General features: G+C 42.3%; 1 protein-coding gene and 1 long non-coding RNA gene across 2 annotated transcripts in view; one reads left to right on the top strand and one right to left on the bottom strand.

Moving 5' to 3' along the window:
- LOC107508083 overlaps positions 1-1,186 on the bottom strand; it is a 29,002-nt gene extending 27,816 nt beyond the window's left edge. The window contains exon 1 of the long non-coding RNA XR_001596247.2: positions 1,108-1,186. This is a non-coding gene — a long non-coding RNA (uncharacterized LOC107508083). The remainder of the gene's footprint in view (positions 1-1,107) is intronic.
- GJD2 (gap junction protein delta 2) lies at positions 1,120-4,558 on the top strand. The gene is made up of 3 exons (XM_016139610.2): positions 1,120-1,157; positions 1,816-1,973; positions 2,954-4,558. Exons 2-3 carry the CDS (start codon positions 1,903-1,905, stop codon positions 3,846-3,848), a joined length of 966 nt encoding a protein of 321 aa, XP_015995096.1. The 5' UTR covers positions 1,120-1,157; positions 1,816-1,902; the 3' UTR covers positions 3,849-4,558.
- The last annotated feature ends 10,574 nt before the right edge of the window (positions 4,559-15,132 follow it).

The following is a 15,132-nucleotide window of genomic DNA, read 5'->3' as shown; positions in this document are numbered from 1 at the left end:
AAGCTGCTTCCTTAGGGTAAGGGTGTCAGGCCTAAGAGAGATCTCACTGATCCCTCTCACACTAAAGCTTAGGTTGTACCTTTAAACTCTGCATTTTATGCAGAAGCGCACAGTGAGTGGACTCAAGTCCATGCCATGTACCCGTCTCCCAGGTCCTGGGGCAACCAGCTACCCAACCACTTTGGTGTCTCTGGAACCCAAAGCTCATCATGGTGTGGCTTATGTAATACACCCATGTGCTATGATCCCTTGGATAATGAAGACTTCATTATATGCCTAGAGAAAGTTAGCAACTCTTTCACTGCTGGATTTTTTAGGGGGTGACAACTACTTACCCATTGTGCTTTTGGTACATTTATATGAAACACTCCCAGCTACTGTGTTTCCTCATACTAACCCCTGAGTTAATTAGCAGACCGATGTGACTGTTTCAGTTTCTAGAGACCAACTAAGCAGTCGCTCTAGACAGTACTGACAACAAAAATGTAAATTTAAAAACAGAAACCAGGATCTGCTGGTTGAAGGGAGACAGCCAAGGCCGGATAAAGAAAGTGTAGGAGGGGTGAGGTTGTAAGCGGCTGTTTCTGCTGCTAGAATACTGGGCCTCTTTATATTCAGACTCGACCATGGTTTACATGAGAAGTATCCCCTCCTCCCCATTAGTAAAAATTAATTAATTAATTGATTAAATATATATATATATTTAAAAAATAACAGAGTGTCTGGGTTTGCGAGAGGGATGGAGGACCTTTAATCATAACCACTCACTTGCTCATGCTAAGCACCGCTAAAGTACAGACTTGTGCCCAGACCCCACGCTCAGAGATAACTTCACACCTGCCTTTTAAGCTTAAGCCTAAATGAACTCTAATCAGGCTTTCCTCGCCCCTGCATCGGATCCACGCAGCCACCGAACAGCAGGCTCCCTCTCAGCCAAGCACTGCTCTCCATGGAAGACTTAAAAGCGTCCTACTGTCGCCCCCACTCTCCCCGCAACCAGTATCTCCATTTAGAGAGGTACTCCGTTGTCTCCCCAAAGACAAAAAGCAAAAGGTGAGGGCTGCGCGTACAGAAGCCAAACTACTACTCACGCCTCTCCCCACTCACCCGCGCGTCTGTTCCAGGCTGCCCCTCCTCCTGCAGGAGCTGGCGGTCAGGTGAGGTTACCTGGGCGCCCCGAGAAGCCCCGAGGGGCAGTGCGATCCTTTCTCTCGAATTCGCCCCACTCCCCGCCGGGTTCCCAGGACTCTTGCCCCCCTCCGTCCCTGCTGGCGTCCCCTGCCCCTCGGGCTCCCGCGCGCAGCGACAGCCGCACGCCGCGCTCGGCTCGCCGACCTGGCGTGACGCAGGCGGAGACTACTTAAGGGCGGATTAAAGGCGGCGGCCGCGGATTCCCGAGCCCGGCAGCCAGCTCCGCGCGCTCCGCCCGGGTCTCGTAGGTGGCAGCGCGGGAGCGCCCAGTGCCCGCTGAAGTGCCAGGCGCGGGGGCTGGTGCCTGGATCCTTACCCGACCCCCAACCCCGGGGGTGAGTGAAGCCCGGAGACCTCTCGCGCGCGGGCGAGAGCTCGCGGACCTGCACGCTGCCAGCCCCGCCCCGCCTCCCTCCCGGGCACCCACGGGCTCAGGAGCTGACCCCCGGACGGTGCGGGAGGTCGTGCGGGCTTCTCGGACTGCGCTAACTGCCGCATCGGTCCGGGCGCGCTTGGATTTCTTTCCTCATTTCCCTTTTTTAAGTACAATAAAAGGGAGACGGGACTCGTGGATTTTTAAACATTTTTGTTTGCTTCTTTAATCGGTGGGCAATTCGCTCCCAGCCGGGAGGTGCGGCCCAGGGAGGGGCCAGGAGCGGGAACGTGCCCAGTGCTGCCCAGTCTTTGTCTGCTGCCTCCGGATGCACAGCGATGGGGGAATGGACCATCTTGGAGAGGCTGCTGGAAGCCGCGGTGCAGCAGCACTCCACTATGATCGGGAGGTAAGGGCGCCGAGCTGGCCGTCGGGCGGCCCCCGGGACTCCCATCTCACGTCCAGACCGAGCCCCAGCTGCCCCCAGCCCATTCTCTGCCCTTTCCTATCGTCCTCGGTCCATGCGCCTCTGCTCCCGGCGTTGAGGGATTACCGGATGCCCAGCGATGCCCCCCTCCTCCAGCTGTTGCTGCTCAGCGCGCCCCCATCCCTTCTCTATGAAGCACCACTGGGGGGGGGTCACTTTCCTCTCAGCGGAAAAGGAGTTGTTGGCTCAGTCGTGGTCCCCCCACTCTCCGGAGTCAGAGCCAATCTCCATCCGGTTCCCTAAATAGAATCTACAAGGAAAGCAGGATTGTATTTGGACAGAGAAGGGCAAATGGGAAGACGGATTTGCTCTTCGGAGCAGATGTATGTTTTCCCGACAAATATTTATTAAACTAAACTGATTTGGCTGTTTTAACTTACGTGTAAGAAACCCACACACCCAATTAACAATTGTGTGTGTGTGTGTGTATTCATGCATATACACTTATAGCTACTTATTTATGTAAAGCATTAAATTCAATATTCATATTGAGGATAAACATCCACTTGGAGTGGTTACATGCACACTCTGTGTAGACTTTGAAATGTACTTACTCTGTTCAGATATTCTGTGTGCATTTGCTATAATATCCAGAGTGAAAGTGTATTTTGTGCCTTTGTACATTACATATATACGAATGGAATCTATCCATTTGCAACAGATAGATTTCATCTGTTTATACCTGAGGTCTCTCTATTATGAAGTGTTCCCAGTGAACTAGCACGCAGCAGAAAGAGAAGAGACAAAAAGGTTTCCTAGATTCCCAGTTCAGTACCACACTGGGATGGACAGCTCCCCCAAAGGCCTGGTAAACACCAGGGCAGGAAAGGGAGGAGCAGGGATTTCCTAAGTCTGTGACTCAGCCCATGAGAACCTCTCTCCCTCCCTCTTCCCCTGCTCAGGATCCTGTTGACTGTGGTGGTGATCTTCCGGATTCTCATCGTGGCCATTGTAGGGGAGACGGTGTACGATGATGAGCAGACCATGTTTGTGTGCAACACCCTGCAGCCCGGCTGTAACCAGGCCTGCTACGACCGCGCCTTCCCCATCTCCCACATACGTTACTGGGTCTTCCAGATCATAATGGTGTGTACCCCTAGTCTTTGCTTCATCACCTACTCTGTGCACCAGTCCGCCAAGCAGCGAGAACGCCGCTACTCCACTGTCTTCCTAGCCCTGGACAGAGACCCCCCTGAGTCCATGGGAGGTCCTGGAGGAACTGGGGGTGGGGGCAGTGGTGGTGGAAAACGAGATGATAAGAAGTTGCAAAATGCCATTGTCAATGGGGTGCTGCAGAACACAGAGAACACCAGCAAGGAGACGGAGCCAGATTGTTTAGAGGTCAAGGAGCTGAACCCACACCCATCAGGGCTGCGCACTGCAGCACGATCCAAGCTCCGAAGGCAGGAAGGCATCTCACGCTTCTATATTATCCAAGTGGTTTTCCGAAATGCCCTGGAGATCGGGTTTCTGGTGGGCCAATACTTCCTCTATGGTTTCAGCGTCCCAGGGTTGTATGAGTGTGACCGCTATCCCTGCATCAAGGAGGTGGAATGTTATGTGTCCCGGCCTACTGAGAAGACTGTCTTTCTAGTTTTCATGTTTGCCGTGAGTGGCATCTGTGTCGTGCTCAACCTGGCTGAACTCAACCACTTGGGATGGCGCAAAATCAAGCTGGCTGTACGAGGGGCCCAGGCCAAGAGGAAGTCAGTCTATGAGATCCGTAACAAGGACCTGCCCCGGGTCAGTGTTCCCAACTTTGGCAGGACTCAGTCCAGTGACTCCGCATATGTGTGAAAAAGTAGGTTTTGCGAAGGCCTAGGGGATGACAAGTGTCCCTGGGGCAGATGATTGCTCCAGAATGGCTGTATCTGCCCTCATTTATGTGACTCGCCATTGAGATATAAGATAAGACTGGTTAAGAGAAGATCTTGCATCAATGGGAGAGGAGAGAAAGTAGAAACATTACTACTTGTCACACCACTGAGACAATTTCCACAGAGACAATTGGGTAAGAGTGATGAGATGGATGAGTCGGACTTCTTTGGGACCTTTTCTTTTATGGCCCAGTCCGACCGTGATAACAGTGGACTTGCACAGCTGCCTCGTAGGACTTAGCTCTGCTGAGCTCTGCATCCTGACGAATGGTATGAGTCAAATACTTCATTGGTACAAAATTTGTGACCTATCTCAACACATCCCTTCATCCTGAGCTGCAAGACAAACATCCTTGAGGCATCCTTTATGTACCACCCTCATCAGCATGCCCCTCTCTCTCAATCCAGGATAGCATGTCAGCTTTTTTCTGAATCTGGCCTTACAGTAGACCTAATATGATTAATCTGAAAGCTAGAGGGAATTACATGGGGTGCTTTTTTGGAGAATGGTCATGGCAAAGGTTTGCATGAGAGCCCCATCTGAATGGTCCTTAGTCATTATAAAAACCTTAGGAATGTCTCAGTATTTCTGATTTTCTAATTAAAACTGCACTGGTGCTGTTTATTAGGGACAGGGTTGGGTGGGAGGGAGGGAATTGCAATATGCAACTATAACACTTATGTGAGATGGTCGTTGCACTGTTAGGCATGTGGTTATGAGCTTTGAGATATTTCTGCCTTCCAGCTTGTGGACTTTGGATAGCATTAAACATATTTTTGTTGTTGTTGTTAATATCAAGGGTGTCTACCCGAGCCACAGAATTTCTAACTGGTGTATTTCACTCATTTTCTTATATAGTTTTGTGCAACACAGCAGCACTTCATTTTGCCATGGTTTGAATTTACCTGTGTGCTCACACCAGAGACCTTAATCAGCCCATGTCAATCCCTATTTATTATTTTATTATTTTTTTTGAAACACACACATACACACAATCACTGGCTTAAGAAACCTGGAACTAAACACCATTGGCTAACGTGTTTACGGATGCTTGAGACAAATACCAAAGGTTCAAAAACCTATTGCTTTGGACTGTGAATATGTTTTCTTCTCTTTGCTCTTATTTATTTAAGTGCCATACTGTACCTTTCACATCCACTGTGTATTTAGTTAAAGCATTGGCCGAGAATAACATTTGGATAATGTGCTTTTATGAAGCCCTGTTTCCTTTGCATCATTATGATTTTTGATTTAGATATTGATGTGGTTTAACACACAATCAAGAATTTGTTTAAAATAAATAAAGTTCTTGCCTTTTTTTTTGTAAAATGGGAAGTCTGCATTTTTCTATTTTGATTTGGGTTCTATTTATTTAAACATATGTTCAAACATGTTTTATTACATATTTTAAAAAGCAAAACCTTTGGGGCAGGGAGTGAGAGGTGGATGGGATAGAGTTCGAGGGATGACCGAGAAAGTCCAATCAGCCACTAACAAATGAGAAGAGGCTGATATATTTTATAAATGTTTAGAAGAGTGTAATGAGTTATTCAAATAGTAGTATTTACTAACTCCTTTCCATTTTAGTCCAAGATCTCTCTGTTTGTCTAAGGCTATTTCTTGTAATAAAATGTCAGTGCTATATCATATGAGCTCATTTCAGGAGTGGAATTTTTTTCCCCTTTCCACCATATTTTTCTGCCATAGGTTGTCACATATGGCAGGCATGCCGTGCTCCCTATCATCTCTTTAAGGCCTGATGTTTAAAATGATGCTAAACCAGTAAAACAGAACCCTCTCAACCACCACTATTCAATACAGCCAAATGTAATAACGGAAATTTTAAACTACCTTTGCTGCTCCACATGGTAATGACTATCGAGCTCTTGAAATGTGACCAGTGCAACTGAAGAACTAAATTTCTAATTTAATTTACTTCAAATTAATTTAAAGATCCATCTATGGTTAGCTGCTACCATATTATTTAGCACAGTTCTAGACTTTTAATCAATCATTTATTTATTTATTTTCAGAAAAGACTGATCATTTGCTTACATGTCATAAGATTTTACTTTCTAGCCACACATTTTATTATCATTTTTGGCATTTTGTATCTACGTGTGGTCCCATTAGTTCAATAGACTAATGTTCTTTCTCAGTTCTTTGATGCTATTCATCTTCTAATTCCAGTGAGCACTTGGTCTGAACACTGAGAAGCAATGTGGAATTTCCTGCATGATTGTTTTTCAAACAGAGGTGTTGCACATTTTAACTATGGTAGTGTAGATGCCATTTTAGAATGAAAATGTGTCTATTTCAATCTATAGGTTTCCATCTGCAGTATAAATAGGCAGTTGAAAATGACAATTCTTGAGTAAAGAAACAGATCCTCCTCTGTTTTGTGTTTGGTGAGCTAAAAATGTTTTAAGACACCTCTCAGAGATGGAGGAAAAGTGTCATTTGAGATCTCTTAGCATATGCTTGGGTGTGAAAGAAGTAGGAATTTGTGTGGAAAACAAGGGCTGTTGTATTTATGTCATGATGTAAGATTAGAAGAATAATAGTGTTTCCTGGTAGAAATGCACCCCATTTAAGCGGAACTGATCTATTTCCTCTTGACATATAGAGTCATCCCTCAGAATGACTGATTTGTGTCAGTCTGATTCTTTAACTTTCTATTTAATAAAGGAAAGTATACTGATGATTTCATGGTTCATATAGCTACGTGACGGATGTGACCTTAATCTGTAATCTGTGAGAGGACAGCACCAATATCCTCTCTTAAATTTAAGGGCCTTTTAAAAAATTTAGTCTATAAAAGTTAAGTTACTCAAATATTAATATTTTTAAAGTAAAAGTGAAAGTAATATCTAACTATTTATAAAAAGAAAAACAAGGTTTCTAAGTTGAACGTAAAAGTTTAGAGATAATTAAATTTTGAAATTTATAACCATAGTAAATTGAATATTCTTCTTTTTAAAAGAATTTTTGGTCAACTGCAGGCCCTTTTGGCCTGTGTGTATGTGTGCATTTGTGTGTGCATTCGTGTGCGTGTGTGTGCGCGCGCGCGTGCGCGCACGCACGTCAGTGTTAGTAGTTGGTGCCAATGCATGAACTGGGTTTAAAAGTTTGAAGAATAGCCTGGAGAGAGTGAAGTTACTTAGCCTGGTGGGGGAAAAAGCTGACAGTACAGAATTCGTAATTTTTAAGGCCTCGAATATTTAAAGAGTTAAAAATATGAGCAATAACAGCTGTACCCTTTGAGCTCTGAGGACAGAGGAAAAGTACTGGATTTAAAATTAAGAGTGTGGAGGTTACGAGAGCACCAGGAAGAACATGGTTTCTCTTGTCACCTCTGCTTTTTCTTTCCTTTTCTTTCTTTCTTTCTTTCTTTCTTTCTTTCTTTCTTTCTTTCTTTCTTTCTTTCTTTCTTTCTTTCTTTCTTTCTTTCTTTATTTCTTTCTTTCTTTCTTCTTTCTTTCTTCTTTATTATTTTCTCTTTCTTTCTTTCTTCTTTTTCTCTTTCTTTCTTCTTTCTTTTCTCGTTCTTTCTTTCTTCTTCTTTCTTTTTTTTTCTTGCTTTTCTTTTTCTCTTGACTTTCTTTCTTTTCTTTCTTCTTTCTTCTTTCTTCGTTCTTTCTTACTTCTCTTCTTACTTCTTCCTTTCTTCCTTTCTTTCTTTCTTAATGCTGCTTTGTTTTGTTTTTCCTGCAGGGAATATCTATCCCTCCACCTCCTTTCCTTGGGTATATTTCTCTTTACCCATTAAAAATCAATTTTGCTATCCACTTATTCTAAACTCTCCTCCAGACTGGCTTAATATCCATGTAGTGAGTCTCCATAAGAGTCACTCTGTCACTTGCTATGTGGTGATGAGACATTTCTGGACCAGCGTGCGGCTCCTTGAGAGTGGGAACTGTGCCTTACCCACTGTAGCCATATGTGACATTTAGTGTCACTATGTCATTTACTACCAGAGAGATGGGATCCTCAGTCCTTCATCTGGGAATAGTCTAATAGGCTCAGAATGTATGAAAGCTAAAAGCATCCAGCGAAGACACAAAGTCAAACTTTTTATTGTACAGTTGAAGAAACCAAAATACCTAAAATTAAGACAGTGGGTTTCTTGGACAATAGTATAAGCATTCATCTTGTAGGATTGGAATATTTAGGAAATAATATTTATATTGCTTTTAGTTTCTTCATATTTTACCAAGTATATTAGTCTGCTTGAGCTGTCCTAACAAAATACCACAGACTAGGTGGCTTAAACAACAGATATTTATTTCTCACAGTTTTGGAAGCTGCAAGTCCAAGATTAAGGTATCAACAGGTTTTGTTTCTCCCAAAACCTCTCTTCCTGTCTTACAGATGACCATCTTCTCATTGTGTCCTCACATGGTCTTTCTTTGGTGTGCATGCATGTGTCCTTGGTGTCTCTCTATGTGTTTATATTTCCTCTTCTCATGAGAACACCAGTCAGAATGGATTAGGGCCCACCCTAATGGCCTCATTTTAATTTAGTCCTCTTTAAAGACTCTACAGTCACGTTCTGACCTGGGGGAATAGAATTTAGCCTATATACCGAGTATTTCAAAACTTTAGGTATCCTTATGGTTAGGGAGGACTATATAATTTACTGTATAAATGGGATGCCTTAGAGAACAAAAAGGGGCTGGGTAAGTAATTGAGTGGAACACCAGAATAATTGATATAAATGGAATTCATCTTAAGCTAATTAAGCTGTGTACTTAAGAAAATAAACAGCATCGAGCTCATGCTCTATGAAACTTAGGATCATACCTACGTTTCAGCTCTCAGAAGAGTTGTCAAAGCTACTTTCCAGACAAAAAGATGAAAACTTATGTCAATAACGATGGGAAAATAGAACTGTATTTTAATAAATACTAATGCCTTTGGCTTACTCCAGACCACCTAAATTAGAATCTCTGATACTGTAGCCTAGGCACCAATCTATTTTATTTTCCATTCCTAGCAGATTTGAATGTGCAGTCAGGATTGAGAATAAGTGAGTTGGAGACATTGGCATAAAATTGTGAGAATCGGATATTTTGGAGGAGAATTGGGAAAGGAGAAAAAGGGAAGTATGAAATTGTCACCGCAGAGGTGCCCTGTTTTCATCGCACACACAGTTAGTGATGAGAAGCTGTGGATGGAAGACTAACAACAATTCTCAGGGCTTTAGGAGCGGAAGCAGCAGCCATAACAGTGAGAGGAGCTGACCAAGTGTAGAACCTGGAGGGGACAGAGATGCAGCCCAGGATGGAAGCTGAAAAGAGCTGGCTAGCAAAGGAAAGTTGCAAAGTGGTGTCATAAAGTTAAAGAAGGTGAAATCTTAAGAAATAAGGCCTATTATTGGTATTCAATTTTTGTAAGCATTCACCTAGATAAGTAGCTTAATAAGCTAGATAAAAGCCTCAAAAAGCATCCACTGTCCTAGTCTGTGGTATTTTGTTAGGACAGCTCAAGCAGACTAATATACTTGGTAAAATATGAAGAAACTAAAAGCAATATAAATATTATTTCCTAAATATTCCAGTCCTCCACTGTCCTGATTTTAGGTATTTTGGTGAGTGAGTGGAATGTGAGAAAGTAGAAACAGTGAGCACAGACTATCCTTTGCCTTAGATATGTCCTGACATCCTGTAGGTTCCATGGAAGCAATGAAAATAAGAGAAGGCGGAGGGTAAATTTTCAATTTTATCTCAGCTAGGGCTCTGATAGTCAGTGGGCATGGCAAGCCAGCTTTGTGACTACCCAAAAGTTACGTTCATTTAGAAGATAGTTACACACCAGATAGTTAGTGTGTTAACTAAAACAGACCTGGTTGAACTAAGCCTAAAGGAGTAGTTGTGGCTAAGATATACTCAGTGGCTCTTGTCAGCTTTGAGACTTGAGGGCCATAGGCATAAATCTAGAGGCCTCTGAGGGACGCCGGTGCCAAATATTAGTCCCTGACTTGCTGTTGTGAATCGGGTCCACAGTTCACCCAGGCCAGTGTCCTAAATCTCTGGTAGCTGTGGCAAGCAGAGTTCTGAGGAATGGGCCAGTTCTTCTCTCTGACCCCAAAGACTAGGGGTGCTCTCTAAATCATATTTATTTAACTTAATAAAGAATCCATCATCTACAATTATGCCCCAAGTCTCCAATTCCCACCCCCTCCTTGAAAGTCCTAATTGCTAAAAACATCAAGCAATAGAAAGTCGTTTAATTCAATTCAGCGCTTTCTTGAGCTCCGTTGCTGTGCATAGGCCTGAACTAGGAGTTACAAGAAATACAGACAGGTGTGATGCACTCCCAACCCTCAGAGGGCCCACGGTTTGTCTGCGGGGGAATTAGACAGCTTCTTAAGGCAGAATGTGAACTGGGCCATATTCAAGGCTGAAAGTATTCTAAGATCTAAGGAAAGAGACATCATGTCCAGTGTGCAAGTGCGTGTGTTGGAGATGGTGGGGGAGCAGGTATAGAAAAACTTAACCAGCTGAGTGCATTGAGATGGATCTCCTTGAATAAGAGAGAAGGAGATAGGGACCAACATAAATATTCATCTCCTACAGAGAAGCCTGGGCATATGTGGAGAACTGGGGGACTTTGTTTTGCCCAGAGTTCACAGAGAGGAGTGGGAGGTGAGTTTGTAAAGTAAGCAGATCACATCGTGCCTCAGGCAAAGAAACACACATTGTATTGGGTAGACAATGTGAAGACACACCTTTCAGCAAAGCTCCTTAACGCCGTCCTTTTGAGTACTTTCAGGTCCCCAGGCAGCACCCACACTGTGCCTGTGTGACCAGGTGGAGATTCCATCTCAGAATCAGCTTTGATTTGGAAAATACATTTCAATTTCAGCAGTAAGGGATTGGAGCAAATACCCAGGGTGATGGTTGGGGATTTGGCAGCATGGCCCCATAACATTAGTGGGAGTTAGTCTGCTAAATCCCAGACACTGAGCAGAATCCTCATGTTTATTCACTGTGATGACCTTTCTGCTGTAAATTGATACAATATTTCACAATCACTTAGAACCGATTAAGCTTTGTTACATCTCCCTCTCCTAAAAGAGAAATCTTTTTGAAAATTGCTCCTGTGTGCACTGAAAAGTCTGTATTTGTGGGCAACTCTGGCCAGCAGGAACAAACGGGCACCTAAATATAGAATCGGTGAACTTTGGTACCTCTGAGATGTTTGATCTGGGTCACATTGTCTATCGTACCTGTCTCCAGGCAGGGGCCAGGCTTTTTGCAAATGATTGATTTCTCCAAATAAATTTTCTTTTTTTGTCTAATTTTCTATTTTCTTTTTCTCCATATTTTCTCCATATGCTCATTGGCCATGGTTTCCCAGTGCTGTCTAGAAACTTCTCTCCCTGCCCCATTTTCCCATCACCGTGCTTAGCCTAAAAGGTACTTTAAAAAATCATCTGCTGTTTTAGCACATATACACTGAACACAGTAGTTACGCATATTCAGTTCTGAGCTAGACACTCAGGATACAGAAGACATGTAGGAGAAAACTAAAAAAAAAAGTAGCTGGGGCTGGTCTTTCTTCACGTAGAAAACAGTGAAGGACAGCCAATTGCAGATGGAAAAGAACACGAGCAATAGAGTTCTAGTGCCTTCCTCCAGAGAGGCAAGCAGACTACTGTATGTGCATCTGACATCATAAAGGCAAGTCTTTTCTTTCATTAAAATGTATAAGAATATAACTTCAATTTGTGCTGAAGGCCAAAGATAACTTGGTGACTTAGACATCGGATATACTCTTTCTCCCTTTCAAGGAACTGAAGTCAAATTGCAATATTATCTACTATTTTCTTTAGTTATCAGAGCCGTAATAGTAATACTAATGAGCATAACAGCAATAAAGATAGTTACAGAAAAAATCCAAGTAGATGCTTTTTCTCACCTCTTCCTCATGTGTTATCTTATTTGGTCTTTGCAACTTCTGTCTATGGAGTAGGCAGAGTATAGAATGGGTTGGTACTTGCTTTTCCACCAGCACCTCAGAGCCTCAGTTTTGGTGACTTGTCCAAAACCATAGCTAGTTTTAACACAGATGGGACAGAACTCAGTTCTCTGATATATGGTCCGTGCACTTTCCACTCTACATGGCTTCTTGACGTGTCAAATGGTAAACTTTAGATTGTCAAGAGAGAGATCTGGAAATGTCAGGAGGAAAATAAAGATATTCTCAAAAAGCAGTTTTCTATACTTCTGAAGAGGTTGCAAGAAAATGTGGCAGACCAGTCTTTAGGGAAGGTGTCCTGGGAATTTCGATTTGTTCAAAGCAGTTAAAACAGAGTGCTTTCACCTGGACAGCAGACCAAGTGGAAGCTGAAGTGAAATCCTAGAGAGGCAGCCAACTCTGACGTGTGATTCTCCTCTTAGTTGATTCCTGTAATATCAGAGATGAGAGAGGAAATAAAAAGAAACACTTTTTCTTTAAAAAACAAAAAATAAATACAAACAACAGCAACAACAACAACAACCCAACAGTCATTTCCCGTGATTACAAAACTAATACATATTCAGGGCAGAGAAAAGCACACACACAAAAATTCTGTCGCAGAGAAAAGATTATTGTACCCATGTCTGTTCTTTGATGTATATCTGTGTAGGACTTCTATTAGATAGACAGAGGATGAAGAGAAATGCGGTGGAGTTTTGGGGGGCTCATTTTTGTCTTTTATTGAAAACATTTAGTAAGTGTCTGTGCAAAAGGGATGCTAACTCTCTAAATACAAGATTTCAGCATAGAGACTCTGGATGGCTGTGACTCCTGAATTTGAGACAAAAATCTTGGTCCAAAAGTTGAGGATGTGCATGATGTGCCAGATCATGGAAGCATATTCTGGGGTATCCATGGATGGCATAGTTGTGAGTGAGAAAATGAATAGATGTAATTAAATTTCAAAGGCCAGCTCGTGCACTGGGTCACGAACCAGCCTTGGCTAAACGAATCATATTATTAGAATTACACTGAGTGATCAAAACCCAGCTGGTGAATCACAGGGAAGAGATAAAGCCCTAACTCCTGGTCACAGAGGTGACACTCCACCACAGCCACAAAGTTTCTATATTTTTTCTGTCAGGCCTATGCCTGGGCGAGAAGCCAAAGGCAAGTGGCTGAGATGGTGATTTCATAAGGGAACCAAGGTAAAAACTGACACATTATACATGTGGAGATTAAAAAAAAAAAAAAACCAGGCTAGAAAGGGCACATAAGATAGCCAGTCCTTATTAGAAGGAATGAAAAATTCCAAAGGAACCCTTTTCCTATCAAGTTACTCCTAAATTTATTTAAATTAAAGTGCATAAAGTTGATAAAAATAGCAGTTTTCTTCTCTGTGCCTGGGTGCTAATAAGCTCGGCAGGCATTTATTCCTCACTTTGATATATTTGCTCTCCTTACCACACCTCTCTCTGGTGCTCCTAGGATCCCAGGGTGTTGAAATGAGGGTGGCTGGTACTTAAAAAGACTTTCTTAGGTGAGAAAATACGATGATGTAATGATTTCTTTTTTAAGGAATGAAGGAAAAAGGGAGATGAGGGGTGGGTAGAAAAAGTTATGTTTTAAGAGTATTGGAAGGCAAACTCTAACTTTACTTGTCTGCCTACTTTGTGGGAGAAGATTTCACATCTAGCATGTGTTTGGAAGCTCTCTGGGGTCAAGGCATTAAATGAGAGAAAAATAGGAAAATGACAGGAATCTGGAGGACAGTTACAACACAGACTTTAGGGTCAAACTGCCCTATAAAAATAATAGTCACCTGTGATACAATAGTGTCCCATGATCGTCGATCAATCTTGATGCATTCATTCTATAAGTATTTACTGAGTCTCAACTGTTGGTCAGACTGAAATAGCTTCTTGATTCTTTAACTTTCTAGCTGTATAATCTGGGCAGTTACCTCAGTTTCCAGATCTGTTAAATGGAAATAATGAAACCATCTACCTCATTGGATTGTATTAAATTTGATTATGTTTGTCAAAAAATCTTCACATTGCTTGGCGCCTACTAAGTGCTACTAAATGTTATTGATATATTATAATAGCACTTATTACTATTAATGAGACTGTAGGTGATCAGGTGTGGCCGTCAGCACACTGAGTTCATCAGAGGGCTTTCTGCACGAGGATACTGTAAAAGGGGAAAAGAATATGGAAAGAGGGATCTAAGCAAAGACATAAGCTTTTTCCTCATTCCACAGTTTGTCTCAAGCCAGTGCCATGACTTTCAGGGTCAATTTGATGGAAAGAGCAAATGATGTGTAGGGAGGGCATGGTATAATCCAGGTTTGACACCAAAGAAGGTAGAATGGGCAGACAGGACACTGGGATTCTAGCTGAAGGAGGAGTGATTAGAAAAGGGGTATGGAAGAGCTGGAAATCTCTTTTTATTTACCTAGAATTTGGCTCTGTTGTAAGATCTAACCTACTTCCAGCTGTGTAGACCTTTACATTGTTCAGCAAGATACTATCATTCACGTTCTCCAATGATTCTCTCTCAGCAGTCAGGTAAGATAGAATAGAAAATAGCCCCATCTTACAGATGAAAGAATGAGGTTTAGAGACACTTATTCTTCAATGCCACAGAGCCAGGCAGAATCAAGATTGAAACCAAAGCCTGTTCTAAACCAAAAGCTCTAGTTATTAGAATGTTCTGCTGCTCCTAATACTGACCTTTATGATTCTTGTGAATGTCAACACTCTTCGGAGGGCTTTTTGGGTCAGAGGGAAACTCATTTTAACCTTGCCAGACAAGAGCATTATTAAATAAATGAAAACTTTGGAAACATTGCAAAGCTCATAGAACAAATCCTAAAACCAAAGATAAATTATTATTTATTATCTATGATCTTGATTTTGGGTCTTCATGAGGATGGGCGTTACTAATAGACTTATTTATTGAATTAATGGATGTGAAGGTCTTATGATCAGTGTCTGGCACATAGTGTGTCCTCAATAAACTCATGTATTATTGAGTGAAAAACTAATAATTATATTTATTGACTGCTTATTAAGAGTTGTAAGTGTAATAATGCATTCGGTAACCATGATAACCCCATAGGCCCATTTTAAAGACAAGGAAGCCAAGGCCTACAAAGGTTACAGAGTGCTAAGTGTAAACTCATTTTTTCCTATGTGTATTTGCACGTAGAAAAGTCTGCAAGAAATACACCTGT

This window comes from Rousettus aegyptiacus, unplaced genomic scaffold (genome assembly GCF_014176215.1).
Source record: "Rousettus aegyptiacus isolate mRouAeg1 unplaced genomic scaffold, mRouAeg1.p scaffold_m13_p_3, whole genome shotgun sequence".
Classification (NCBI taxonomy): domain Eukaryota; kingdom Metazoa; phylum Chordata; class Mammalia; order Chiroptera; family Pteropodidae; genus Rousettus; species Rousettus aegyptiacus.
Note: the sequence above shows the minus strand (reverse complement) of the source record. Positions and strands in the feature narration are given on the sequence as shown.